The sequence below is a fragment of the Paramisgurnus dabryanus genome, chromosome 24 (assembly GCF_030506205.2).
Source record: "Paramisgurnus dabryanus chromosome 24, PD_genome_1.1, whole genome shotgun sequence".
Lineage (NCBI taxonomy): Eukaryota > Metazoa > Chordata > Actinopteri > Cypriniformes > Cobitidae > Paramisgurnus > Paramisgurnus dabryanus.
Window position 1 is genome coordinate 24,630,189 of NC_133360.1, and position 27,306 is coordinate 24,657,494.

The window sequence follows — 27,306 nt, forward strand, 5'->3', positions numbered from 1 at the left end:
TCGTCATCAAATAGCAGCTGATTGAATTAAAAAGGATTACATCAAATTAATCAAGTATTAGAACATTTGACTTTAATTTCACTCTAATTTTAGTTTATAATCTTAAATGTCAGAAAATATTAGTTCTACAAAATATTGTAGTATACTAACTTAGTATTTACTATAGTAAACTGGTCATTCCTGGATACTAGTGTTTTTGAACCTTACCTTAGTAAATATTAAGTATACTTTAATGCTTAGCCTACTACAGTTCATCTAAACTATAGTTAATAGGCCTACTATATATGTAGTTATTACTATAGCATACTACAGTTTTACTATAGTAAATACTGAAGGACACTACAGTAAGGACAATCTTTAGCATAAAGGAATAGTTCACAAAAATAAAAATACTTTCATCATTTGTACATTCTCATGTTGTTACAAACCTGTATAAATGTCTTTGTTCTGATAAACACAAAGAAATATATTTATAAGAATGTTTGTAACCAAACCATTCGTGAGCACCATTCACTTCCATAGTAGGAAAAAACAGTGGCCTATACTATGGAAGCAAATGGGGCTTATGGTCGGTTCAGTTAAAAACATTCCTCAAAATATCTTCCTTTGTTTTCGTCAGAACAGAGACATTTATACAGGTTTGTAACAACATGAGAGTGAGTAAATAATGACAACATTTTAATTTTTGGGTGTACTATTCCTTTAAAACGATTTAATATGATGGATGCCATTTAATAGCTTACTATGATATGAATTGAAGTACCATCTGTTACGATCTGATACCATAAATGTGTGATACCCCAAAATTGTATGACAAAATGCTATCTAGTTAGGAAACTTAGGTTAGGATGTAGTGGGTGTATTGTTTACAGATTGCATCAATACCTTGATTTTATATTTTAATTTTATTAACAGATTTAAATCATATATTTTAATTTTTTTTACATCATATATTCTATTTTATTTTTCTAATAATTATTATTTTATATATCAATACACGCTCACAAAAGCCCACAGCTTGCGGATACAGCGCGTGACGTGCCAATTTAAAGGGCGTTGATTGACAGGCGTTCATCCAATCAGACGTCAGCATGAGGATGAGTATCAGCTTTAGAGGCGGGCGCTCGCAGAAAGTGCCACGACTCCAAAAGTCAGCGGTGATTGTGAACTTCTGCAAGTTGAACAGCAGGTAAGCGACCGCTTTTCTATCACCGTTATAAAAGCGTTTGATGAACACTAAAGTTATTTTGTGATATTTAGTCGAGTCATCTCCTAATCTAACAGTCGGTCTTGTAACAAATTGCCTTTTTCGGATTACGTTTGATATTTTGCATCTTCAAATAGTTTGTGTGTACGGACCTTATTCACAAGAGTAAGTTACGTGTCATTTATTGATCTTTCATGGGCTGTTTGTTTAATGTGTTTGTTCCAGTGACACAGTTTTTGATTTTCTGCTTTGCGCAATATATTATTAACACCAATTTTACCTCGTTTAGACAACTGTTGAGTAAATCAAAGGTACATTTACCATTAAAATGTACTTTTCACTTTTTAGGAAATATTTTTTACACCCATCAGAAAAGTGGTTTTAAAGCTATTCATGTATTTTAAATAGTTACCAAGGGTAGGTTTGTTAAATGATACTTTGTAGCACACTTGTTATGTAATGTCTGTGATGTTATAGTACTAAAAGGGTTAATGTCTGACATAAAAAAGCAACCCACATTCAGTGAGATGTGTTGTACTGTATACAGTAACACTGCAAAAAGCTAATGTTACCTGAGCCCTGCTGTTTGAATTTCAAATTTGGATGCTAAAATTGTGATGATGGGAAAATATGTGCATATCTATGAAGTGAGTCTGCAGAATGGAGATACAAATTGGAGTAAAACTGCAATACTTTTTATAAAGGCACACAGAACCAAATTAAGCTTGTATAGTGTGCTTTATATGGAAAGCTTGCATGTGTTTTGTGCCTGTGAGAAGGGATGTGTTTCCTTTAAAGCTGACCCTTTCACCTGGGGCAAACCTATAAAGCCCCAATCTTAAACATTCCAGTGAAGAATTGCTCTGGTTTGTTCAAATGTGAGTTTGGGGGAAGGTTATTGTGCTTTTCTGCACACAAACCTGTACCCTGGACATTGAATGTATGCCTTTGTGTGTTTGCGTGAGGGAATGTTAAGGAGCGTGGTTTCGGTGGGGTGTTGCATAACATGAACTCCACTGGGCAAGAGTTATTATAAGGTTTTGGGTTTTTTGTTTGGTAAAATGTACATTTCTTTTTATAAGTTTTGATACACTGTTTAAAGGCATCACTTTTCCTCTGTCAACAACTCGGCGCTGTGTGAGGTTTTATCCGGTACGTTTTACACCTGAACAAATAAGTAGTGTTTTTGACGAACATGTTTAAATTTATGTAAATATGACATGAAGAATCTAGTCATATACAAAAAATGCTTGAAATATGAAATATTAAGGTGACTAGCGGGTCACATGACCACCTGAAAACTATTTTTTTATTTTGACCGAGTTCATATTATTAGACAAAATAGGTGAATAATGTGTGATGTTACATATAACTGAAAACGCTTTTGCCTAATGCTGTATCCCTGCAGATAGATGGCAGTATGAAATCCAAGACCACTATCGTATCGGCCAATGAAGAGTTAAAGGCAGGGTCCATGATCTCTGAAAGCCAGTGTTGACATTTGAAATCATCTAAACAAACACGCCCCTACCCAAATAGAATCTGGAACTTCTTTTGATAGACCCGCCCCACACATGCGCAACCCAGGCAATGATGTCGTTTAGTAGACATGCACCTTACTGCTGATTGGCTACAAGTGTGTTTTGGTAGTCGTCTTGAGTCGTTTTTAAGAAATCGTGCACTCCGCCTTTAATAAAATGTAACACTTTTGCTTTGATAATTTTTTTTAAAGTGACCCCAGGAACATTTTGCAGGATAATCTTCGATCTTCCCCAAACTTATAACCACTTGTGTTGGGATGTTGTCATCCATTAACATTGAATAAGACTTGTTTGCCTTATAAAGTGTCAAAAAAAACAATAGCCTTTTAGTAACAATTGATTTTTGTCCCTTGTAGGATCTGATTTAGGACGGACAGGACAAGGCAACGATGGATGTGTACGACCCTCAAACTCTTGGCATCGTGGTGTTCGGTGGCTTCATGGTATTTTCTGCCATAGGGATCACGCTTGTATCAACGTTTTCCATGAAGGAAACGTCTTTTGAGGAGGCTTTAGCCAAACAACGACAAGAATCAGGCAAGACTCAAACTCAGCGTTCTGACAAGAAGAAAAAGGCATCTGAGAAGAAAAGCAAGGCCAAGAAGAAAGATGAGAAACCAAATGGAAAGCTTACCGAATCTGAGGCTGAGTCGGCCCCTGAATCGGTCGTCGAGAGTACCGAGCCCGAACCAGTATCCAAACTGGAGCCAGAACCCCAACCTGAACCTGTGCCTGTTGTTAAACCCGAGCCTGAAGTTATTGCCAAGCCAGCTGTACCTGAACCAGTTGTTGAGGTTGTTAAGTGTGTTACTGCTTCTGTTGTAAGTGTAGTAGCAGCCCCACTTGCTCCATCCCCGAAAGAGAAAAAGAAGAAGAAGGTTGCCAAGGTGGAACCAGCCCCTGTTAAGCCTGTGGAGGTCCCTGAGGTCATAGTCAAGGCGGAGCCAGTGGTGGTTGAGGTGAAGGTGAAAGCAAATGTCGCCTCTGAGGTTTCTGCTTCCCCTAAAGCTGAAGAACCCAAAACTGAAACTCCAACTAAGAAGAGATCCAAGAAAAAGTCTGAGCCAGGTAAGTGTCCACTGAGCAAATAGGACGGCAGTTTAATTTTTATAGTAGCCATAAAACGTATAACTCAAGACTGTTTTTCTTTTAAGTGGTTACTGTAGAGGCGGTGGATGCCCCCCAGCTGTCACCTTTCAAAACTCTGGTTTCCAATCTGAATAACACTTCGTTTAGTGAACCCGAAATGCAGAAACTGCTTGAGATCATCAGCAAGAAGGCAGGAAAGGACTCCTGGCAACTGGTACAAAATCAAGTCTAAACCCGTCTTGCATTCTCAATGAATACCCATCTTCCTCTTTTAGCTCTTACCTCTCTTTTCTTTCTGACTGGCAGGCATCTCAGAAGGGTGACCCATTGGCGGCATTGAAGAAGCAACTGGAAGAAAAGGAAAAGCAACTGACTGCTGAGCAGGAAAACATAGTCGCAGCAAAGACCCGTGTCCGTGAGCTTACCAAGGTAACACCTTCCAACATACACTACCAAGTAAATCAATGATGTCAAACATGAAGCTTCTCTCCATGTTTGACCAACATTTTTGCCCACCAAACATTGTCCTAACCTTCTTCCTGCTTTTGAATTCAAAGGAGCTGAATTCTGCAAAGAGCAAGGTGACCTCTATTGAGACCCGAATGAGCTCCGAGCTAAGTACCCGTAGTCAGGAGATTGCAGCTGTGCAGGCACGCATGCAGACATCTCTAGAGGAGCACATCCTCGAGACGCAGCAGCTCAACAGCAAGGTCACTAACCTCTCACAATGTCTCTAGCGCTTTTCACACTACGCTTAACCCTGGATTATCTTCGATCTAAACCCCGCTTTAAACACTAGTTTAAGGATCGTTTCACACTTGTAATTTAGAAACAGGGTTATCCCTGAAATAAATCTAAGGTTATGAAACCCTGCTTAAAAGCCAAACGCATGCAGTGTGAAACGAAGCATGGTTAGAATATTAACCCAGGAGTCAGTTAACCTGGGGTTTAGAATAACCTAGGGTTAACTATTTCAAGTGTGAGAAGTCCTTTTGTTGCTCTCCTGTGTAGTATGTTAGTAAATGTCTGTGGTGTGTGGCCCCAGATCCAGAGCCTTCAAGAGCAGCTGGAAAATGGACCAACCGCTCAGCTTGCCCGTATGGAACAGGAGAATTCCATTCTCAGAGATGCCCTCAACAAAGCCACCAGCCAGGCAGAGAGCAGGTATTAGATAAATGCTACCCTTATATTAGTTTTGTTTGCGATATTGATTGTGACTTATGGCGCTTTTCCATTGCATAGTACCCCATGGTTTGGTTTAGTTTGGGGTCGGGTCAGCTTACTTTTGGGAGCTTTTCCATTGGGTGCAGTACGTAGTACCCGATACTTTTTTTCGTACCACCTCGGTTGGGGTTCCAAGCGACCCGAGCTGATACCAAACGTGACGTGAAAACACTGTAGATCACTGATTGGTCTGAGAGAATCGTCACGTCATCGCTATATTGTAAAAGATTGGCTTTACCTCAATGCTAGCTTGCGCTGTCTCGAGCAAACATGTTGTCATCTGCTCTGCTATAAGTTCCAAAACCATTAAGCGATGAAAAACATCCACAGGTTGAGAATCAGTGACACCATAACAGTTTTTTCCAGACTTGCAGTTTGTGGCTGAACATTTGCGACGAGCACGTCAGCATTATTATGCTTAAATTCAACCTAAATGAGGCTCCGCAGAGCGCCGTCGGCTGACGCCGCGTGTGTTTGTACAGAAACTGTCATGTGAGACAGAGGTATAGTGATAAACGCGATGTGCAAACATCTGTTTGTGGTGGTCAATTTTAATTTTGTGGCGGACTGAGAAATAAATAACTGTATGGGATTATACAACGACGCTCTCCCTTGTATGATGTCACAGCAGGCTGCGCAAATATAACGACATGCCTATAATCCCTCCCACTGTGAAGTGATACTAAACTCGATGGAAAAGCTAACCACGCCAATGTGAGGTGAGCTGAAACGTTTTAAACTAAACCGTGGGGTACTATGCAATGGAAAAGCGCCATTATTATGGTTTTGGTGCTCATGTAGTTGCAGATTCAGATCTACTCTGGAGCATGTCCCAGTCACGTGTCTCCCTTCCATTCCCAAAATAATCACTTCTCTCCTCGCTACCCCACAAAAACGTTACATACCATTTACCATGCATCTAAGTGCATAATGTGTTATTTATTTTTATAAGACTTCTTTATGGCTTGTTTTGACATCCACAGGCAGAATGCAGAGTTGGCGAAGTTGCGTCAAGACTGTTTACGTCTCACTCGGGAGTTGAACGATCGTTCAGTCGCTCAGCATGCTGAGGAAGAGCGCAGAAAGGCTCTGGAAGCCAAGATGGCTGCCACTGAAGAACAGCTAACACAAACCAAAGTAAACCTCTGACCTCTTTCCTGCTATTTCATCTCCCTGAAGTGGTCTTTAAACCATGGAAATTCTGTTTTCCATGAGTACGTTTTTTAACAAATACTTAACCTTTATGAGCAATGTTGTCTGTCTTTTGGGATTAGTGGTATTTTTCGCAGGAAACCATGATTGGGTGTCTGTGTGAGTGGGGAATTTTTCAGCTGAACTATGCAAGCAATGTAAACCACTGTTAATAAAACTCCCACATTGTTCATTTAGGTAGCGACGTAGCGTTTTTGAATTCTATGTTTACAGCACATTTTGCATTGCTAACCAATAATCATCCAATTGAGCAACAAGAACATAACTGGTATTCAATTAAAGAGGATTGTTAATAGGGTCTATGTTGTTTACGTGTTTAGGCATCCCATGTGGAGGCAAAGCAGAAGTTGGATCGAGTCAGTGAAGAACTTCGCCAGGCGTTAAACAGTAGCAATGCCCTACAGGCTCAACTAGACACGGCAAAAGAGCAGGCCAAGACCCTCAATGGTAAGTAGACATGAATACATCTTTTCTCATTATACTTATACATTTATGCATTTAACGGAAACTTTCATCCAAATCGACTTGCTTTATATTTTATTACCCATGACCTTTGCGCTGATGATCCAATGCTCTACCAAATGAGCCAAAGGAACACCATTTATATACAATATTATGTAAATAATATTTACATAATATTGTTTTTTTACAATGTTGCATATAGCCTACTATATGTATCGTATTTTCCATCATATGCGCCATATAAGGTCTCATCTTTTTATGTCATAGAGCTCAAGGAAAGTATGGGTGTCACAGAAGCAGAGCTAAAGGACAAATGCAAAGAGTTGGAGACTTTGAGAGCCCAGCTGTCTCAGGCACCACAGGCTGAGACCCAGGTACAAAAATGTGCCAATATTATTCTAAATTGCAGTGCACCTTTTTTTTTTTTAAACAATTGCTAAGATTTTAATATCAAATATCTAATGTCATGTCAAACTTCAGACATTATCATTATAATAATTCCTTAAACTGTGTTTTATTTTGGTCCTGTACAGAATGACAACTCGGAGGAGATTCAGCAATTGAAGGGCAGGTAATGTGGACTTGTACACCATTTGCTATTTAAAATTAATATTCAAAGTTTAATGGTTATGCCTATTTGACTATACGAATGTGTTAACTGCAGTCTGAAAGAGAGGGAGGATCAGCTGAAATCACTGGAGGCGGAGCTTAGTCATTTGAGGGAGGAGCTTGACACAATAAAGAAAACTCAGGTTGAGGCTGCTCAGAATAGGTATTGCACCTGATATTATTCAAATTATGTGGTGTTGGGATTATTTGTGACCTTGCCTGTGAAATCCAAGATAAAGTGTCACAATCTAATGATGAGATTAGGAGCATCAGAGTTTGATTTTACTTATTGATTTCACTTTAATTTCATTCTTTGACAAGACCTAAATATCAGTGTTATATTTTCACAAAATGATCTTTACATTATAATGATTTTATACAAAAAAATGACTTCAGATGGATTTTCACAGACAGTGTTATGTGTTTACATCTGATAATGTAAACATTTTACTGTGACTATCACAGTTTATTTGGCCAGTGTTGCTTCATTTTTATGCCAAAGAACAGTATATCGTATACATCTTAATATAACCTAAACATTTAATAAGTAAAATTATATATATATATATATTTATTATTATTATTATAATATGTTTTTAGGATAAATGAGGCCAATACAGAATGCAGAGAATACACGGCTGAGATTGAACAACTTAAAACCAGGTAAACAATACATCTTATTATCTATATTTATATATACTACCGAAGAAAAAATTATGAGACCACTTCAGTTTTGCTTTTAATAGTTTCTTCATGTGTTACGACCAGTTCTGTCCAGTGCTGTTAAAGTCGCAATGAAAAGTAAAATAAAAAACTGTCATTTGTTTTGTACTATTGTGGTATTTTTACAAATGATATATCTGTGAGCTTCATTAATTTTAAAAAATTCATGTGCCCTCATAAGCTTTAATCAAAAAAATACAAATCTCCTACCTTCCTAAAAACAATCTCTTTTTACTTCCGGTCATAATGAATGGCAGGTGGGCGGGGTCCGGGAGAACATCGCTGTGATTAGCAATTAGCAACATGACCCAACTTCAAATGATCCAATCAGATCTCGATGGACAAATTCAAATCCAGCGCTGCCTTATTTCATTTCAGAGCTGATCTCTGCACTAAATGGCAGTGCCTTGGTTGGATAGTGCAGATTAAGGGGCGGTATTATCCCCTTCTGACATCACAAGGGGAGCCACATTTCAATGACCTATATTTTCACATGCTTGCAGAGAATGGTTTACCAAAACTAAGTTACAGAGTTGATCTTTTTTACATCTTCTAGGTTGATAGAAGCACTGGGGACCCAATTATAGCACTTAAACATGAAAAAAGTCAGATTTTCGTGATATGTCCCTTTAAATTCCAACAAAAGCAAACCTCATGAGCGACATTAAGTCACCCAACAGAAATGTAAAAGACTGAGTGAATACAAAGGCACATTTAAGATGTGATTAAAAATTAGGGTTATTCCATAAAATTTATATTTCTGAAATTTTACTAAAAAAAACTTTGTAAAAATGTAAAAAGAAGAAAAAAACATTGTAATAGCTGTTTGTTATTAAGAAATGAATTTGAACTTGTTTTCTCTCCTGTATTTAAGATCAGAAAACACTATATTTTTTGTTATTTGGACCATGTTTTCCCCATTTCAATTTAAAGTAAATAAATGCTAATCAAAACATTATTTTTATCAGGAACACGGCAGAAATGTTGTCAGTATTTATACAAAAATCATACAAAATATACATATAAAATTGATCATTTTACTTAAACACATACCTACAGGGTTGACCGATTCGCAAACAAAACCAGCCCAATGGCCATTCAAAATTACGGTAGTTCAAAAGAATCCTGACTATTTACAGCCCAAATACCAACAACTTATTAACCAAATCCTTTCATCTGTAACCGGCAGAAACCTTTTAAAAATAGCCCAATACAGAAAAATGCTGAAAGGCAGAGGACCTGGCAACGCTGCATACCTATAAATAGTAATTTTAGAAAAACTGAAAATAATAAAGTGGTCTCTTAATTTTTTTCCACGGCTATATAAATACAAATTAATAAATATAAAATATATTTATATATATTTACTTTTCATTTTTTGTTAGTGTCCGTAAACAGTTTTGATTCAATGTTTTTTTCCCTCCATCAGTCTGAAAGAAAAGGAGGATTTGGTGGCATCCCTGCAGGTTCAGCTGGAGAAGATGGAAAGCGTAAGTGCAGCATTTGATAAATGAATACTTGTGTGTGTGTGTGTGTGTGTGTGTGTGTGTGTGTGTGTGTGTGTGTGTGTGTGTGTGTGTGTGTGTGTGTGTGTGTGTAGTACATGTGTTCATGGCTTTATCATATCTACAGGCCAACACCGCTGAAGTAGAGCCACCATTTGAGAAGTAAGAGAGAGATCAATTTTCATCGGTTTCTTTATGAATTTCTCTTTGTCCTCTCTGAATTGAATTATAATCACTGAATTTTGTTTTTAGTCTGGAGAAGGATGCTCGTATGATCTCACTGGAGGAGGAACTTCATCAGATTAAAGAAGAGATGGAGCGAATAAAGACTAAGAGCAATGTGAGTCCATTCATCTATATCTAACACAGTCATTCTTTTATATCCATCTATCCATTTTATATATTCATCCATCTAACAGCATGTTTATTTTTCATTTAATCTCTAACTTCCATCCATCCATCCATCCATTAATACAACTGTTGTTTGTTCAGGAACTAAGAGAGAAGAATTATACTGCAGTAGAGGCTCTGGCTGCTGCTGAGCGGTTGGGTGAAGAAAGACTGAGCCAAGCTAGGGCTGCACAGGTGACCCTGATACACACACACACACACACACACACACACACACACACACACACAATAAACGTGTCAAGAATGAAAAGTTCATAAACATCTGAAGCATCGTTTTTCCTAAAAACTCTGTTAAGTAAAGTCTTGTGTTTATGCAGAGTGAGGTTGAACAGCGGCTAAACTCTTTCCAGGGTGATGCCAAAAATGCCCTCCAAAGTCTCTTCCCTCACATTACCATAGAAACACATCAGGTAAGAGATCCCAGGTGGATCTGTTCTAAAATACTAAAAATGTTTAAGTAGTATAATTGTACTTTAGTAGCAGTAAAATATTTGCATTAATATTTTTGTATTTTAAGTAAATTAATTTTACTTCTTTACTTTTTTATTTATGAATATGCATTGCTCCAATAAATCTTTTACTTCAATAAATATACAAATCTGTTGTTGTATTATGTTTTTAATTTTATTTCATTTGAATATGTGCTGTAGAGTAACTGGCTGGAGGCATTCACACATGAAGCGCAGGCGTCCCTCACTCGAACACAACAGATTCCAGCAGAATCGCAGCACGAAGCATCAAACTCAAACCTGAGGGTCAGAGATCATCTATATACACACACACACGCATGCACACAAACACAGATTCACAAGTTTTGAGGGGGTAGGAACACAAAGGCATTTAAACGTGTTTTTGAAAAGCACGGCACTTCCATTGGAAACAATTAAAAACATACGCCGTCTGCAGCCGCTTTGGTGTACACGCCCCCTAAAAACAGAACACATTATTTTCTATGAATGTACGCACATCGGCAGCATCTGTCCGCTGTGACTCTGGACACTGCTCAAATCCCTGTCACACCACTCACATAGTTAAATAACATCATATTTGTCCCAAATCGTTAGGGATTAACATTGGCTGCTGTATAGGAAAAATATAATATATATCCATCTGTTTGGCCCAATGGCGGAAACCAAACGGATGGATATATATTTTATCTTTCTTTTACACTGCTAACGTATATTTTGCATTTTGAAGAAGACACTATCTAAGCCTGCGCTATTTAATGTGCACTTATAATGTGTACAATATCTCCAAGTGGTCCTAGACGGGACGCGGCGCTTCTCGTCCAGTGTCCGACCCCCTAAGTCACTAACGTAACGGTAAACACTTTTGGGTCGACGGCAGTGCGGCTGCTGCAACCTCTTCTTTTTTTTAAATCACTGTTCAATCTGAAGGGGTGCAATTTACATTTACAATAGGGTTTATAAATGTATCTGTGTCATACAGGAACTGCAACAGAAGCTCGTCCAATCAGAGGAGAGTCAGCGGTCACTGCAGGCCGAATGCGAACAGTACAGATCAACTCTCAGTGAAACGGTATGGCACGCATATTAATCATGCAAAAAGTGGTTCAACTTAAATTTGAAAAAGTAAAGCCCTTTTTTACGCATTTTCCTGGCATCTCCTGGGCCACATACTACATTCTCCTCTAGGCGCATGTACAATGTATGCTGGGTTTCAAAAATCCGGCGGTGTGCCACGTACAGTACGCGCATACTCTTCTGATGAAGAAAGCGGTCACGTGCACTGTTAAGGGACCCTTGCATACACGTAGAAAATGGATAATACTTCGGCCATAAGTTACCCGGTTGCCCTAATTTCTTGGGTTAATTCAACTTAATATTTAAAAACAAACTTTAATATTTTTACGTTCAATTAACTCCGTTTTAAGGCAACCAGGAAACTTTTAAGTTGAACCAAAAAATCTTTAGGCAGATAAATAAGAACCAGTAACCCTATTATCTCTAAAAATAGGTATTTTATAATCTAAATTGGTTATTGGATAAAGAGTTTGTTTTATGTTTGTGTGTGTATAGGAGAGCATGCTGAAAGCTCTTCAGAAGACTGTAGAGGATGGAGAACTTGCATGGAAATCAAAGATCTCAGATGCAGAGGAGCAGAGACGGGCGGTAAGAATCTCATTCAGTAATGATGGATTTTTCTGAAGTGTTCAGTGGCCTGAATTTCTGGCTATCTCATACAGGCCCTCGATCAGATGAAGGTCCTGGAGGAGACGATGGAGAGGATGAAAGCTGACAGGCAGGACACAGAACAGGTGAAAATGCACACTTCACTTTAAATTTCCTATTTTGATGGTCATCAAGCACATATAAGCAATGTTGATATGACTTTCAGGTCTCTTTTCTATTCGAATGATTTCGAATGTATTCAGATAGTTGTTTGATGGGCTCAATTGTAGTAGCGGCATATTTTTCCTTTCTTTTGTCTACAGCTGAAGGGTCAGGTGATGCTGTTAGAAGCACAACTGGAGAAACAGCTGGAGTCCATAACCATCAGTCAAACATATGAAGAAGAGATGTCTCAGGTAAACACCTAAGCAAAGTGGCGTTTTTTAGGATTAGTTTAACGTATTTGAGTATGTATGTGTGTCATATCTTCACGTCTCTTTCAGCTGAAGGCATTGTTATCAGAAACTCAGAGCCAGATGATATCTGCCAGAGCAGAAGCTCAGGAACAGAGAGCAGAACTTTCATCGGTAGGTTGAACGTCTTATCGTCTTTACACAATCAAAACACTGTGAAGTTAAAATCTTGAAGTCCACACCCTGGTGTCACAAATGATGAATGGGCCTAAGTTGTCCCAACGTGGCTTTTTGTTTTGAGTGACAGCTGTCGGTTTCAGGTCAGACAGAAGCTACAGGAGATGACACAGCATTTACGCAATGCGAAGACCACACGGTCCACTCAGGTTAGGATAGTGGAGGGACATGGTACCCTGTTCGGCTTTATGGGAACCTCAAACATCTACCCTTTACCATTCAAACCTTTAAAGTCTTTGGTTTGGTGGTTTCCTTAAAGTTTGAATTACATTGGTTGGCTTTTACCTTGGTGCAGGTGTCTAACTTTTCATCTCCCATCGTCAGCTGAACTTCCTGTGTGTGTCAATCATAAACCAATGCTGGGGGTGTGGCTAATGGCTGAGGGTGTGTCTAGTGACAGAGGGCGTGTTATGTTTATACAGTGCTGGTTTTCTTAACTCGAATACAGGTGTTTGTTTGGTCTTGGTTTATCTTGATTTCTTCAGTTAAGGCCGAGTCGTCTAACCATTCAACCATCACAGGCATCCATATTGTATACATGCCGTTGTGTCTGGATGCTGTAACGTAACAGTTGTATCTCACTGTCATTGACACAGGTGCAGATGAAGCTGGAAGAAGTGACAAATAAACTGCAGACTGAAGAGGATGTAAGACAGCAGCTAGCAAACGACTATGAACAGGTAACGCATGTCAGTGGGCTTTCAATTTGTCTTTACGCTAGACAACATATAGTAATGTAGCGTTCACACCAGACGCGGAAGAGGTGGCAAACGCAAGTGATTTACATGTTAAGTCAATGCAAAGATGCGAATAGGCATCCTGCGGCGCGGTAGTGCGAATTGCACGATCCGCACGAATTAAGCGGTGCCGCGTGATCCGCACGAGTTGAAAAATCTGAACTTTGGCGGATTTTCGAGCCGCGTTAACCAATCAGCAGCTTGCTTCCTGTAATCACGTCACTGCTAGAGCGAGCGGAGGCAGAAAAACAAAACCATGGAGGGCAATCATCATCGCTACACGTGTTGTGGCAAAAAGTCTTAGCTTGAATCTTCATAAGAAAAATACTCAGGAGACAAAGGTTCCAGGTGCCAAACAAAAATTACTTTATTCGCTCGAGCCAACAAAGTGAGACAATCAACACCCCTCATAGAGGTGCTCAAAGATCATCTGCCCCCAACATCTGACTCCATTTTTATACAGTAAGATCAAACACTTCTTATCTGAGATGACGTACATTCTTCTCATTGGTCACGGTCTGCCACAATTAATTTATTTGTTTTATGTAGCAGAAGTGCAGAAGTACAGCCGGACAAATTCTCTAATCTAAAATGACGTACTCTTGTTTTTCAGTTGTTTCGACCTTGTTTCTCAAACTAATCATGGCGAGAACAATCGGGGTATAGTGGCAGGATCGCACCTGGGCTCTTTTAATTAGGAAACGAAAGTTAACTGAGAAAACGAAAGTTTAACTGGGTGTCATTACAGCCTTGTGTAGAAACAACAGGCCTTAGGCCTAATATAATATTAATACAGTATTTGATCAGTAATATACCCAACAGAAACTACTATACACGAGACATCTTCGTACTTTTACAGGAATTAAAAGGATCTTGTTTGGAAGAAAGTGAGTAAGAAGGTCGAACAATCTGGTAAATTTACTCAATTTGAGCTATAAAAGCCCCTCCCATGATGCGAATTTACACGTGAATGTCTCGAATGACTAGAATTTCAAGCGCGAATGAAGCGCGTAAACTCAAAATGTTCAAGCGTCCAACTACGCGTGAATAACGCATTTTTCCGCGTCTGGTGTAAACGCTACATAAGAGAAATCGCTGCTTTGTTTTTCTCACTTTTGTAAGATGCTTTGGATAAAATAGTAATCCAGTAAGTATAGATTTGATTGTTTTGGTGTTGATTTGGTTAATTTCAAATAGATTTTCAATTTATGTAAAATATATTCATTTAATTGTAATATTAGTTGGATTTTATTGGATTTTAACCCCTTCAGGCCCTGCGTCCACTGGAATGGACATCACATATTTTGTGGTTAAACCAATAAAAATGCTGATCAATCAATCAAAATAAGGCACACTTATTAAACACTTAAAAAAATCAGGCCTAATAAAAATAAATTAAAAAAAATCAATAATTTGATTTAGTTGTCCTTTATTTTAATTATTTTTTTAAATTCAAATAAACAAATTAGGGATGCTTAACGATTAATCGTGATTAATCGTTAGCAGAATAAAAGTTTTTGTTTACATCATATATGTGTGTGAACTGTGTATAATAACTTTGTATAAATAAATGTACACACATGCATGTATATGTTTTAGACATGTTTACATGTGTATATACATTTGTATATTTATGTATAATTTATATTATATATAAATCCTTAATATATAAAAAAATTTTCTTAAAATTATACATGAATGTGTTCATATATATATATATATATATATATATATATATATATATATATATATATATATACATACATACATACATACATACATACATACATACATACATACATACATACATACATACATACATACATACATACATACATACATACATACATATATATATACACATATACATATATACACATATACATATACATATACATATACATACACATACATATTTATTATACACAGTTTACACACATATGTGATGTAAACAAAAACTTTTATTCTGCTAACGATTAATCGCGATTAATTGTTTAGCATCCCTAAAACAAATGTTAACAAAGTTACCTGAATGCCTTAACAGTTTGAGTTAATTCAACTTTAAAATATTGTTGACATAACCATTTTTACACAACTTTTTGAGTTAACTAATATTTTTGTGTTTTAAATTGGTAACGCTTACAAAAATGAATTTTTGTCAACTTACATTTTTCTTTTAAAGAGTATAAAATGTAAGGTTTTGTGCTGCTTATCCAATGCTCCACCATTTAAGCCACAAGAACACTACAAAAAGGGACAAACCCAGCCATTGGGTTATATTAACCCAGAAAATGTTTATATTTGACCCAACAATGGGTTTAAACAACCCAACATTTTGGCTGAGTGCTGGGTTGAAAATATCCCTGTATTTTTTGTGTGTAGTGCAGAATGCTGTTTACCCTTTGAAATTTTACATGCTTGTTGTTTTTTAGGCGCAGAAGCGTGTAAGGGATCTTGACGCCCAGTTAGTAGAGCTGAAAGCGTCTGGAGAAGGACCATCTGATGAGATAAAGGTTTCTACAACATTATAAGATGTCGAAGTTAAACATGTATGCGCAGAATTTTGCTCTCAAACAGTGTTTTTATGTTAGGAGAGACTTGAGAAGGAGAAGCAGACGGCAACTGCACTACAGGATCTTTTGAAGAGCACTCAGGAAGAGCTGACCAAAGAGAAAGAGACCGTGAAGAGCCTGCAGGAGCAGCTACAGGGCAAGGTACTTTACAAACGTAACACATACAATTATTCAAAATACAGATTAAATGCCGATAACAGGAATAGGTTTTGTTGTTTAACATCTTTTACATTTCGTTCTTTGTCTACAGGAAACTGAGGAGTCAAAAGAAGGGACGTCTGTCTGACACAATGAATTAATCAAGTCAAACCAAATTGTTACCTTAATTATTCCTTTCCAATATTTACTTCGTATTCCCTGATACTGTAGCAAATATATTTACTGATATAAAATGTTGAGGATTGTATAGGAGTATTTTTTATTTTGTTGGAGCCATTACTAGGTGAATAAACCCCATCACCTCAAATGCCTCAAAAAAATCATTTTCAGTGTTAAAAAGGAGAAGTGTTTGTGTAAAACACACGTGACTTGTGCAATCAATCTTTTTTATCTTTTGTTTGCCTGTTCTTGTGAGAAGAAAGATTTCATTGTGTGGCAATGCGGTACAAGAATTACTCTCTGTAGTTGGCTGCCAACAAATGTAATAAGATAATAAACTATTTACCTGATCACTTGGTGGTATTTCTTTTTACGACTTGATGCTGACATGTGTTGTAATAATTGGGTACTGTTTAAATATTTGTAAGTAGTTTTTTCTGGTATGACGGCCCACACACAGTGTGCTTTTTTAAATAGGCTTAAAAATTTAAGTAAATTAGGACTTTAAAAAATTGAATACGTCGCAGTCTGCACCTTCAGGGGACCAAAATTGGATGTGCAAAAAAGACATTGTTTCGACGTCACATTGCTCAGTGGGAATTAATAACCAAATATTAAAATATTTTAAGTTAATATACTAAACTATGTTGGTTTATATTCTTAAAACATAAGGATTCAAGTATATTAGGAAGATATAAACTTAACCTATAAAATAGTCTGATTTTGTGTAGGAGTTTCGATCGGCCAACACATGAAGACACAAAGATAAGTTCATAATATCAATAAATAGCGAAACGCTAATTAATTAATTTGATAATGTCTCCGGGATCATATGTATAAATGCACCACAATGTGCAATCCACGCAGAATAAATGCATTAAACTTACATTTATATTAAAACACATTAATACACTGCAACAAATAGCAATTTTACTACTTTTTTAACTTCTAAACACAACACAATTTAATTAAAAACAAGTAAAAACGAAATAGAAAATTTATATGCAGTGAACAGTACATTAGGTCATTAATTTATTAATTCTCTTGAGGTAAAATTACCCCACCGAAGGCTGAACGCGCCAGGCGTTGTTCTAAAAATGACCGCTTGAGGGCGCTTAAGTGCTTGGGTTGCAATTATACAAACCTCCGCGGAAGTTCTGTAAGTATCAGATTTTGCGGATAATTTGTTTAATCAATGCGTATTCATATTGTGGTAGCACACTGTGTTTTATATTAATCGGCACGCTATATAAAATGTTATGTTTTTATTCAGTAGTAGAGGAGGGATGTTCCGGTTGGTCGGTGTAGTGTTTATCCCGCCTCTCCTCCATCGTGATTGGTCAAGTGACTTTACCGAGCGCCACGTTTGGATAAATACACACATTATTACCAGATTAACAGTCATTTTATACGTGATCTTACAAAGTAAAGTTTTAAAAATGCAAAGGAACCTAAACCAATATGTACGGATCTTCTGAAGGGACCTTATAAGCATTTCAAATATGGAATTAAAAATGTGACTGTTGCGGGCGAGCGTGCGCGTGTTATGGTTTTAACAAACTGACGAGGCGTTGGGAACTTTGGGCAATCCAGAAAAATAAACACAAAGTAAAGGATAGAAGTCGTCGCGTTTCTCTCCCGTGACTTTTTGACCAATCGCGTTTCTTTCCTGTGGATTTTTGACCAATCGCGTTTCTCTCCAGTAACAAATTAGACTATGGCTGCGTCCGAAATCGCATACTGTGACAGTTCTGAATTAGATGAAGTACCCACTAATCGACAGTTAAAACAGTGCGCTCTACATAGTATGAATATGGATAGTATGAATGAATTTGGACGTACATCCGCCCTTTTGATACTTCACGTGACATACGTCGTCATAGCAACAAGTTGGTCATTACCTGGAATAACTTTTAACCACAAGGGACAGCTGTTTAATATATGCATTTTCATTTGAATAGAGCTGCATAACCGCTTTTGAATTTGGACATTTTTGAAAAAAAAAAAAAAAACAACGCACCTCCATCTTCTTCTTCGTTTGATAACTTTTCTCCCGGGGACTCATCGAATGAACACTTCGGGATGTTGCAAGAAGTAGTAGATAATCCGGGTACTTTTTGCCTACTGGTTTTTAAATACCAGGAATTCGGACATACTCCTCGCCTCGCCTACTACTTTTCGCCTACTTTTTAGTATGTTTTTTTTTTTATTGCTTAAAACTATTTAGTATGTAAGTAGGCGGTTTCGCTCGCAGGCCATCTTCCAAGCTGACGCCCCGCGTGTAAATCATCCTCCTCGCGTCTTTTATTTTGACCAATCAGCATTCAAAAGCAAGATAAGGTCGTGACCTAATCTTATTTTTCATCGACAACTTTCGTGGTACTTTAGCAATTCTCAGGTAAGTTTGTTTCTAACAATGTTATGCTCTTAAATCGACATATAACTTGTACAAGTTGCTAAAGTTTGACAAATCAAGTGTAGTCTGTTAGTTAGTCAAGTAAGTTTGTCGTGATCATTTTTTTCCTAACGTTACCCGCATCAAACTTTTACCAACCTGTTATTAAACTCGTTAGCACGCAAGTAAGCGATGGGCAACAGCAACTGGCAGGAAAAGGCTTCGTATAGACAGCAGCGGCTATAAATAAGGCAGTAAGAACATATTAAACTAGAATTATTCATTTTAAAACATTTAAAAAGTCAGTCACAAAATATCGTTCAGATTATGCTAATTTCAAAGGCTATATTAAAGCTGAACGCACCAATATTTTAGAGGGGCACAGCTAACTCATACTGTAATAATAATTATTAATTTATATATCAATATAGAATCCATCAAAACCTTTTAACGCCATATTCTTTATAGACTATACACGCCAAAGCAAGGTGAGAATTGTTTGTGAGTTAATTTAATTGTAGTTTTAGACATGAATGGAAAACTGAGTAAAAATCTTCTTTTACAACTCATTTAAACATTACATTGATGAGCTCATCGGTCACGTCTGTGATTGGCTGTAATGATCAACACTGCAAAAATAATGAATAAAAAGAAACCTTTGATGCAACGTAAGCAGATGTAAATGTAATGCAATCGACTGTTTTTTCACATTTTTTCACAAATTATATACTATAAAAAACTTTTTATAAAATGATTACAGGACCGCATTTTTGCATACTTTTTTACGTGTGATCCGTGCCCCCTCTAGCGGTGAATCTACATATAAACTTGAAGAAATGCACTTGTTCTGTGTTCTTGTTCAAGTGATTCTGATTATGTTTTTAATTTATTCAGATAACAAAATGCATTTCGTCCATAATAAGGCACGTGGTTAAATATATATTTGCCTTTAAAACAAAGTAAGATATGAAAGAAAGATAATTCAATGATTTTGAGGATGCATAAAATACACTTGGCTATTCTCTATAATGCACAAGGCTTGTTTTTCAGATTATCCTGGGTCTTTTACATATTTTATATATTAGGGATTCCTTTACTCTGTAGAAAACCCATCATCTGCCCAGTCTGTGGTCATGGCCATATTTATTTATAAACCACAGGAATATGGTTTATGTGTAGCTTGTTAAATTATTGTTACACCGTTAACATGCAGGTAACTTTCAGATTGCTAGAGCTAATAGTCTCTGATTTTTATTTCAGAAAATGTATCAATCAGCAACATCAAAAAGGCTCCTCACAACACCATCAGCAGAGGTGAAGCGTCTGGAAGGTTCGAACCTAAGAAGGAGGTAACTTGCAACCTCCAGTGTCTCTGCACCTCCACCTGCAACCTGCAGTGTTACAAGGTGACAAGGTCCTCCCTTGTGTAGCCTCCTGTGTTTGCTGAGCTTCCCCTTTTACCTGTCTTGCGTGTCTGTAAGCTGTGTACGCCAGTGGGTCTGCACGGGTTAAGCCTTTTATTGACCTTTTATTTTTTGCAATAGGTCATAAAGAAACTTGTGCACAAATGTGGAAAATGAACACTTCCAAGTCTTTGTGTCTGTGCTGACAGCTGAAGGGTGACATGACCTGCACCCCATGGCAGCTGACCTGATGAAATGCTACTGGGAGGCAGGAGAGCCCCAAAAGTGATTTAGGTGAACAGAGATTGCTGTAGTCAGCACGGCCAGTCTCAGGTGAAGGTCATGTTTTTGAGTGGCATGAGCTTAAACTGCACCTTGACATCTGGTATTTCATGAAGTGATTTGTGGCACTTGCAATAATATTCCAGTTCTTTTCTAATGTCATAAGCATTACAATAATTTCTCATGTGTTTCATAACTCAATTGCAGGAAACCAGTACTTTATAGCAGCTCATGTGCAGTACATATTTTGTACATATGTTTATTTAACTTTTAGGAACCAGTGCCAGTGATGAACATTTTCAGGCCTATCTTCTTAAGGGCTTGACGCATTGGAATGACAACCGGATGGAAGATTCAATTAAAGGAGCGTCTTGCATACGGTCATTATCATAGCACTGCTACAGTATGAGGCGGTGGACCAGCTTTGCATATGTGACACTGGATCAGTCTCTCAGACGAGGCTCGGGTAAGACACTTTAAGGGCTTTATTTACATTTAACATTAATAGTTTACATTATTTACATTGTTAACAAGCATTGTTTAATACTGTTGCTACATTTTCAAAACTCTTGATACAGCTATCTAAATGTGTATACGAAATGTGTATAAAAATCATTCATCCCGTTACTCTGTTGTGAGTTAACACCACAATCCAGATACAGAGATGGATGAGAAGAACAGCAGACAGGAAAGAGATTGATGTTAAATATAATTTATTATTTATTGGATATTAGTGAAAAAGTATTTTTTAAATAACCGTCACTTTATTTATTTAATTGGTATTTCATAAATTTGATTGAAGTCAAAGAACATGCAACCAAAAATCTACTTTGGACAAGACCTAGTAAACAGCTGCAAAATCACAATATCTGCCCTTTACTTGAGTATAGGGATGTTCATTTCACTTAAAGGGATAGTTCGGCCAAAAATGATATTAAACCCATGATTTACTCACCCCCAAGCTGTCCGAGTTGCATATGTCCATCGTTTTTCAGACAAACACATTTTCGGATATTTTAGAAAATGTTTTAGATCTTTCAGTTCATTAAATGTGAAGTTACGGGGTCCATGACCTTCAAGTCCAAAAGAAGTGCGTCCATCCTTCACAAAATAAATCCAAACGGCTCCAGGATGATAAACAAAGGTCTTCTGAGGGTATTCCGCGCGGTGTTGTTGAAGAAATATCCATATTTAAAACTTTATAAACGAAAATAACTAGCTTTCGGTAGCAGGATTAAGGAGTGATGTGCTTAAAAATGTGCTTAAGGAGAAAAGTTTTTAACGCATTCATGCCTTGTGTTTTTTGTAATCTGTATGAATTGGAGATATATACTTAGTTATAGGACTATATTAGTGTTTTAATTTAATAAATGAGTGCTGAAGAAAAGGCCCTTGCTTCTTTCATACCATCATGCACAACTTATTGCAGAGAATGTGCAAAACATGACAACCTTTGTCTTGTTCTCAGTTTCCTCTTCCCAGGTCACATCCTCCCATAGACTCTCATCATCTAAGTTTTGCATCTTTCACATCACTGTGCTGCTCCTCCTTTGGTAGCTTGACCTTGAATGCACACTTCATATTTACTGCATTATCAGTATCAGCTTTAGGTTGTTTTGACTGCACCAGACACTCGGCTGTTCAACCTCTCTTCTGTATGCAGATTCATCACCACCCTGGATGAGGCCGATGACTGTGGTGTGACCTGCACAGTGCACACTTCAAGAGTTTGATGGAGGGGTGTTTTAAAATCCAGTCGTTGGTGTAAAGGAAGAAGAGAAGAAGAGAACGCACACAGCCTTGAGGAGCACCAGTGCTGATGGTGCTGGAGGTAAACTTGCCCAATTTCACTTATTACAGATAATTAAGTAATTTATTGTGTCTTGTCAGTTCCAGCCTTACTGTTAATATTAATATAACTTGTTGTTGTTGTTGTTGTTGTTGTTGTTGTTTGTGTCTCTGATTTTTGATTTATACAATTTTCACTTCATTGCAGTGTGGTACTCTGACTGGACTTCAGAAAATAGGAAATCTCGGTTCCTAACTCCGGAAGACAATTACAAAGCACGTTCCACCCAGAAAGGTCACAGCAATTTACACCCTGGCCACAACATGTTCACCCCTGTGGCATCTGGCAAACGATAGTATTGTACAGATTTGCTCTTACAAATAAATTAAAAAACTGCATTTTCTTTGAAAAATTTTTTTAAGTATAGACAAGTTTCCCGGGTGAAATAGGCGGGCCGCCATTAGCCTTTCATTCTGCCAACGACTTCCGGTTGTGTCTGCCAAGCACTTCCGGTTAGCGTCTTTTACTGTCTTTGGTTAGCGTGAAGAAATTAAACTATGGATGATGTAACACGCCGACATGGCTCGGGGACATATTGTGCTGTTCGCGGTTGCAACAACTCGTGGCGAAAACAAACTCGCTAACCGGAAGTGCTTGGCAGACACAACCGGAGTGAAAGGCTAATGGCGGCCCGCCTATTTCACACAGGAAACTTGTCTATAATCAGCTTGGATTTACAACTCGCTTCAACTTTTTTTAACTCGACTAACGATGTGTTCATTGACTTAATAAAGTTACAGCAATGAATCATTAGTCAAGATAAAAAATCAAAGACTTGTGAAATGACTTGTAAACCCAAGTTGGTTGTACTTAAAAATGTAGTGCAAAAATGTTTAACATAAAGGGACGGTCATGCTACACTATTTGTGCCATTAACATCCAGTCATGCACATGTGAATGCGTCAGATCGAAAATGCAAGCTTGTGTAACAATATTTAACATTTCGCTGTGTGCCAAAGTTCAAGTCTGGTGAACTCTGACCTGTGAATTCATATCACATGAAGACATGTGACTAGCAGGAAATATAAAGAGTATGCCCATATTTACAGCAACATCCGAAATAATATTTTCTTGCTCAAAGTCTAGTGTGACCGCCCCTTAAGGTAGTTGCACTACTGAACGGTAAACACAACACTCTTTATATGGCACCAGAGATCTTAACCACTTCTTCCATATTGCCTTGTAGTGCAGTTCTTCACTGTGCAATGACTTATTACAACTACGCTACGCTACCTTAGCATCTGTCACTTTGTACTTTTAATTGCAAAATCCACCAAGGAAGGTCGCGCTTTTACCCACCTCACACCTAAATTGTTGATCAGCCTTCCTGACCGCACTCTCTCCCAGACACATCTCTTCAGCCTAGCATACACATAATTGCACCCTGTAACTTTGCATTAAGTAAGGGATAATGTAGAGGCAGCCGGTAGTTATTGGGAAATAAGCCCCGACAGTGTGATCAGGACCCGACGCGAAGCGGATTACACGGCTACTTGCCACATAAGAAAAAAAACTGGACATGAATATGAATTTGAAACATTTTATTGGCATATTTGTTTTAAATTAACATTTTTATCCTTCCGCGAAACTTTGCACAGATGCATAAAATGATCGTAATACCTTATTAAGATCCTCTGCTTCATACTTGTCTGTCTCCATTTTTTTCTCTTTAACCAGAGTCTTTGAGAAGTTTTAATGCCCATTCTGTATTTTTTTGTGTGTTGGCTTCGTAGCTGTCATGCTCTATTTTGTCAAGTTCAGTCACAGTAAGCTGTGTCTTGTCGTGGTTGTCGAGTGTTTGTCACAAGATGGCGCCAAACAGACAGTAATCTTTATTGATCTTTATTGGCGCGGAGCGATTTTACTCGTGCAAGTAGTCCGGCTATGCGTTATTTTGGAGCGGTTATTATTTGAAAAGAACGAACCTGCAAATGTCTCAACTGACCAATCAGAATCAAGCATTCCAGAGAGCCGTGTAATAAGTTATAAATAACTTCTTAATAACTATCCTCTACCTAAAAAGCTATGAACAGCAGCTACGCTAATTTTCTCTCTTTGTTTTTCTGTTGCTATGCTCCTCCTGAGGTAACTACAGTAAAGATTATACCAGCTCCAGTCTGGATCCCACCTCCATCAGATGACCAAACACATATGGAACGATGACACCGGCCCTTCCAAGGACTTCAGACGACACCAGCGCTGGACTATAAACTGACTGATCTATAAGTTTTTTTATTTTAAGACATTTGCTGAATGTTACTTTAATGCATACATATATAAAATATATCTAATAGGCATTTTATACACTATAAATGTTAAAAAAACATGTAACAATAAATCCCATCTGATTTCTATGTTTTACATCTTCTTCAGCTCTTTTTTAATTTAGATTTAATAATTGGTACTTTAGTTAACCACTGAATTACATCAATACGCAACAATGAATAATATGAGTATTATATTTATATTAACAAGTGTAATGTAATGTATGAATATTAACGTCAGGACATTACTTTTTTATAGGTTTTTTGTCTTTTTTTGTTTAAATCTTCAAATACAGCCTCTCTTTCCCAGACATTGGACCTTAATGGGATAGTTCAACCAAAAATGAAATTTCTGTCATCATTTTTACATCCTCATGTTGTTCTCAACCTGTATGATTTTTTTTTGTTCAACACAAAAGAGGATATTTTGATAAATGATTGTAAGCACACAGCTGATTGTAAACATTGACTTAAATTGTAGGACTGTGTGCTTACCATCATTTATCAAAATATCATCTTCATTATTTATTACAAAACTTCCATGTGTGTTTCCCTACTATGGATGTCAATGGTTACAATCAGCTGTGTACTTACCAGTTTAACACTTTTAGCAAACATGTTGAAAGGGGAACTAAGAGCAGCTAGTGGAATATACTGTGTGTGTGCGTGTATAATTTAAACCCATCAAAGTGGCTGCAAGTAAAGCTGATGGTCTAAAGGTCTGTACTTCACAATATATGAATGAGAATATGAAAGATCTGTCACTAAGTAATGTTATGTATCCCCACTTTTTTTATTTTAATTAGGTGACGTTAATAATATTAGGTTCACTCCAAAATGGGTAATTATTGTACTTATAATATTGTCATATTGCAGCTGGACTTCTTATGGATTTGAAAATATGATGAAATTAACATTATTAAATAATAAATATTGATACATTAATATCTAGAAATATTTATAAGTGCCATGCCATCTAATAAAGAAGTGGTAATACTCTTTATACATGTGTATACCTTGCACTACACTGCTTATATTTCATAAATATCTTGGGATGAATGTATAAAACAGTTAAGCAGAGGGAGAGATCTATAGACAGTTTCAGAAGTAACAATATAAACAAATGACTTTCGTGGGATAAACGTAACTTACGATCAAATTTGGCAAATAATAAATAACAGAGTCATTTGAAAAATGTTTATTTCTGATAACAAGCAAAATAAACAACAACTGGATTACCTTAGTTCAAATCATAGCTAAAGGGTATCAAAAACCACACTAAATTTACGTTAGGTGTAAAATGTGTACTATGTTAACTACAGATCGGCTGTCAAACCTGCCTTTACATAGCAGTAATCCGTAATCGTTTTCTCCCCTCGTCTTTAGGAAACGAAAATATTTGATATTTTTGCCGAGTTATCGGTTACAGAGTTCAGTTTAGCCACTAAACAAACAAAGACGAGTTAATTTCCGCACAGACGCGTAACCGTGACAACGAGGGTGGAGTCATAGGGGATCCCCATAGCAACGGAACGTTTGACGTCACAATCACAGAACCTTCAGTTCAGTGATTCTCAGAGCGAAAGCTAGTCGAGCACTGACAACTCTCTCTATCTTACGGACTTTACAGTCAGTAATTCTTACACTTTCAAAACAAACTTTCACGTCTATTTAAACCGACTAGTGTACAACACTGACAGTCGTGAAATAGAGTGAATTAGACAATAACATCATGTCTAAATCCAATGATGTGCTGAAGACCGGCAGCGGTGCACGTGATGCTCGGCGGAAGCTAAGCATCTCTGCACCTGCAGCCGGTCGAGTTGCCCTTCCGGGGGCGGTTCTGGAAGATGAGTGCAGCCCTGCAGGTATGTCAAACAGCACACGATAAGCAAATATTGAACTCGATAACCTTTCATCCGTATTTCTGTGAGTGGAAAAAGCCGCCAAACAGCGTCTGAGAACAAGCGGTGTAAACCGGCTGCAGGCGGTTTTCCCTCACACATTTAAATGATCAAACTTTTATGTATTGCACAGACAACCGCATAAATACTACAATAAATTAATTTTCGCTATTATGAGAATATATAAAAAAATCCATTAGTGTTCGCGACACCTCTCTTGTCTATTTGTGCTGGTAAATGTCAGGATTTAAAGTGACATAACGTTGTTTTGTTTCTGTTAAATGGAGGTTTGCACCCTTAAAGGATCCAACAACTATTAGCACAGATTATTAACGCTTTACCAACTTGTTTTTAACACGTATTCTGACGGATATATAGTGTTATAAGCGTACATTAAATAAATGACTACATTGGCTGCTCGGTAGTATGGAAGCCGAGAGAGGACATGCACTATTGTTATTTTTGCTTGCTTGTTTTTTTTCGTGATCTCGAGATAACAAAGTTGTTTTCTCGTTATCCTGACATGATAATCCAAATGTCATAATGAAATTTCCTGTCCATAATATTAGTGTATTTTGAAGTGGACTGCTAATGCATATGAGTTGGGGTCTTTGCCGTTACCACACGTGTAGCTAATGTGTAAGCCGATAGACTTAATAAATAAATAAAGTTGGACGGTTCATGTTCGTGAATTAAGGGACCATCTCTAAATTAATACTGTACACGTTTCTATCTTCAATAGTATTTCACAGTTTATTTAAATACATATTGAAAGTGTGCATTATAGCTGACAACCACATAAACACATTGGTTTTG

General features: G+C 37.4%; 1 protein-coding gene and 1 long non-coding RNA gene across 4 annotated transcripts; both read left to right on the forward strand.

The window, feature by feature from the left end:
- Positions 1-1,120: 1,120 nt before the first annotated feature.
- Positions 1,121-16,743, forward strand: rrbp1b (ribosome binding protein 1b). Of its 2 annotated transcripts, XM_065259591.1 has the most exons (28): positions 1,121-1,189; positions 3,105-3,816; positions 3,903-4,051; positions 4,144-4,266; positions 4,395-4,547; positions 4,883-5,001; positions 6,045-6,198; positions 6,594-6,720; positions 7,003-7,109; positions 7,269-7,306; positions 7,400-7,507; positions 7,945-8,007; positions 9,497-9,557; positions 9,700-9,734; positions 9,825-9,912; positions 10,065-10,157; positions 10,301-10,393; positions 10,634-10,738; positions 11,433-11,522; positions 12,023-12,115; positions 12,190-12,261; positions 12,439-12,531; positions 12,619-12,702; positions 12,849-12,914; positions 13,362-13,445; positions 15,935-16,015; positions 16,094-16,216; positions 16,326-16,743. In XM_065259591.1, exons 2-28 carry the CDS (start codon positions 3,138-3,140, stop codon positions 16,359-16,361), a joined length of 3,117 nt encoding a protein of 1,038 aa, XP_065115663.1. In that variant the 5' UTR covers positions 1,121-1,189; positions 3,105-3,137; the 3' UTR covers positions 16,362-16,743. The 2 variants fall into 2 exon arrangements, with proteins under 2 accessions (XP_065115663.1, XP_065115664.1); XM_065259592.1 differs by lacking the exon at positions 12,849-12,914 and having other exon boundaries at positions 7,003-7,111; positions 7,268-7,306.
- Positions 16,744-18,461: 1,718 nt separating this feature from the next.
- LOC135741226 (uncharacterized) lies at positions 18,462-20,926 on the forward strand. 2 transcript variants are annotated; one of them, XR_010529385.2, is made up of 4 exons: positions 18,462-18,791; positions 20,049-20,194; positions 20,333-20,524; positions 20,748-20,926. It is a non-coding gene; the product is annotated as an uncharacterized lncRNA (long non-coding RNA). The 2 variants fall into 2 exon arrangements; XR_010529384.2 differs by having other exon boundaries at positions 20,333-20,926.
- Positions 20,927-27,306: the final 6,380 nt, after the last annotated feature.

What these genes read in the sequence shown, in the direction of transcription:
- rrbp1b (XM_065259591.1), top strand. Translation starts at nt 3,138, where the DNA reads ATGGATGTGTACGACCCTCAAACTCTTGGCATCGTGGTGTTCGGTGGC. An exon ending in AGCTGGAGAAGATGGAAAGC is followed by an intron (nt 9,558 to 9,699) that starts GTAAGTGCAGCA and finishes TCATATCTACAG; the next exon opens with GCCAACACCGCTGAAGTAGA. An exon ending in AGACCACACGGTCCACTCAG is followed by an intron (nt 12,915 to 13,361) that starts GTTAGGATAGTG and finishes TCATTGACACAG; the next exon opens with GTGCAGATGAAGCTGGAAGA.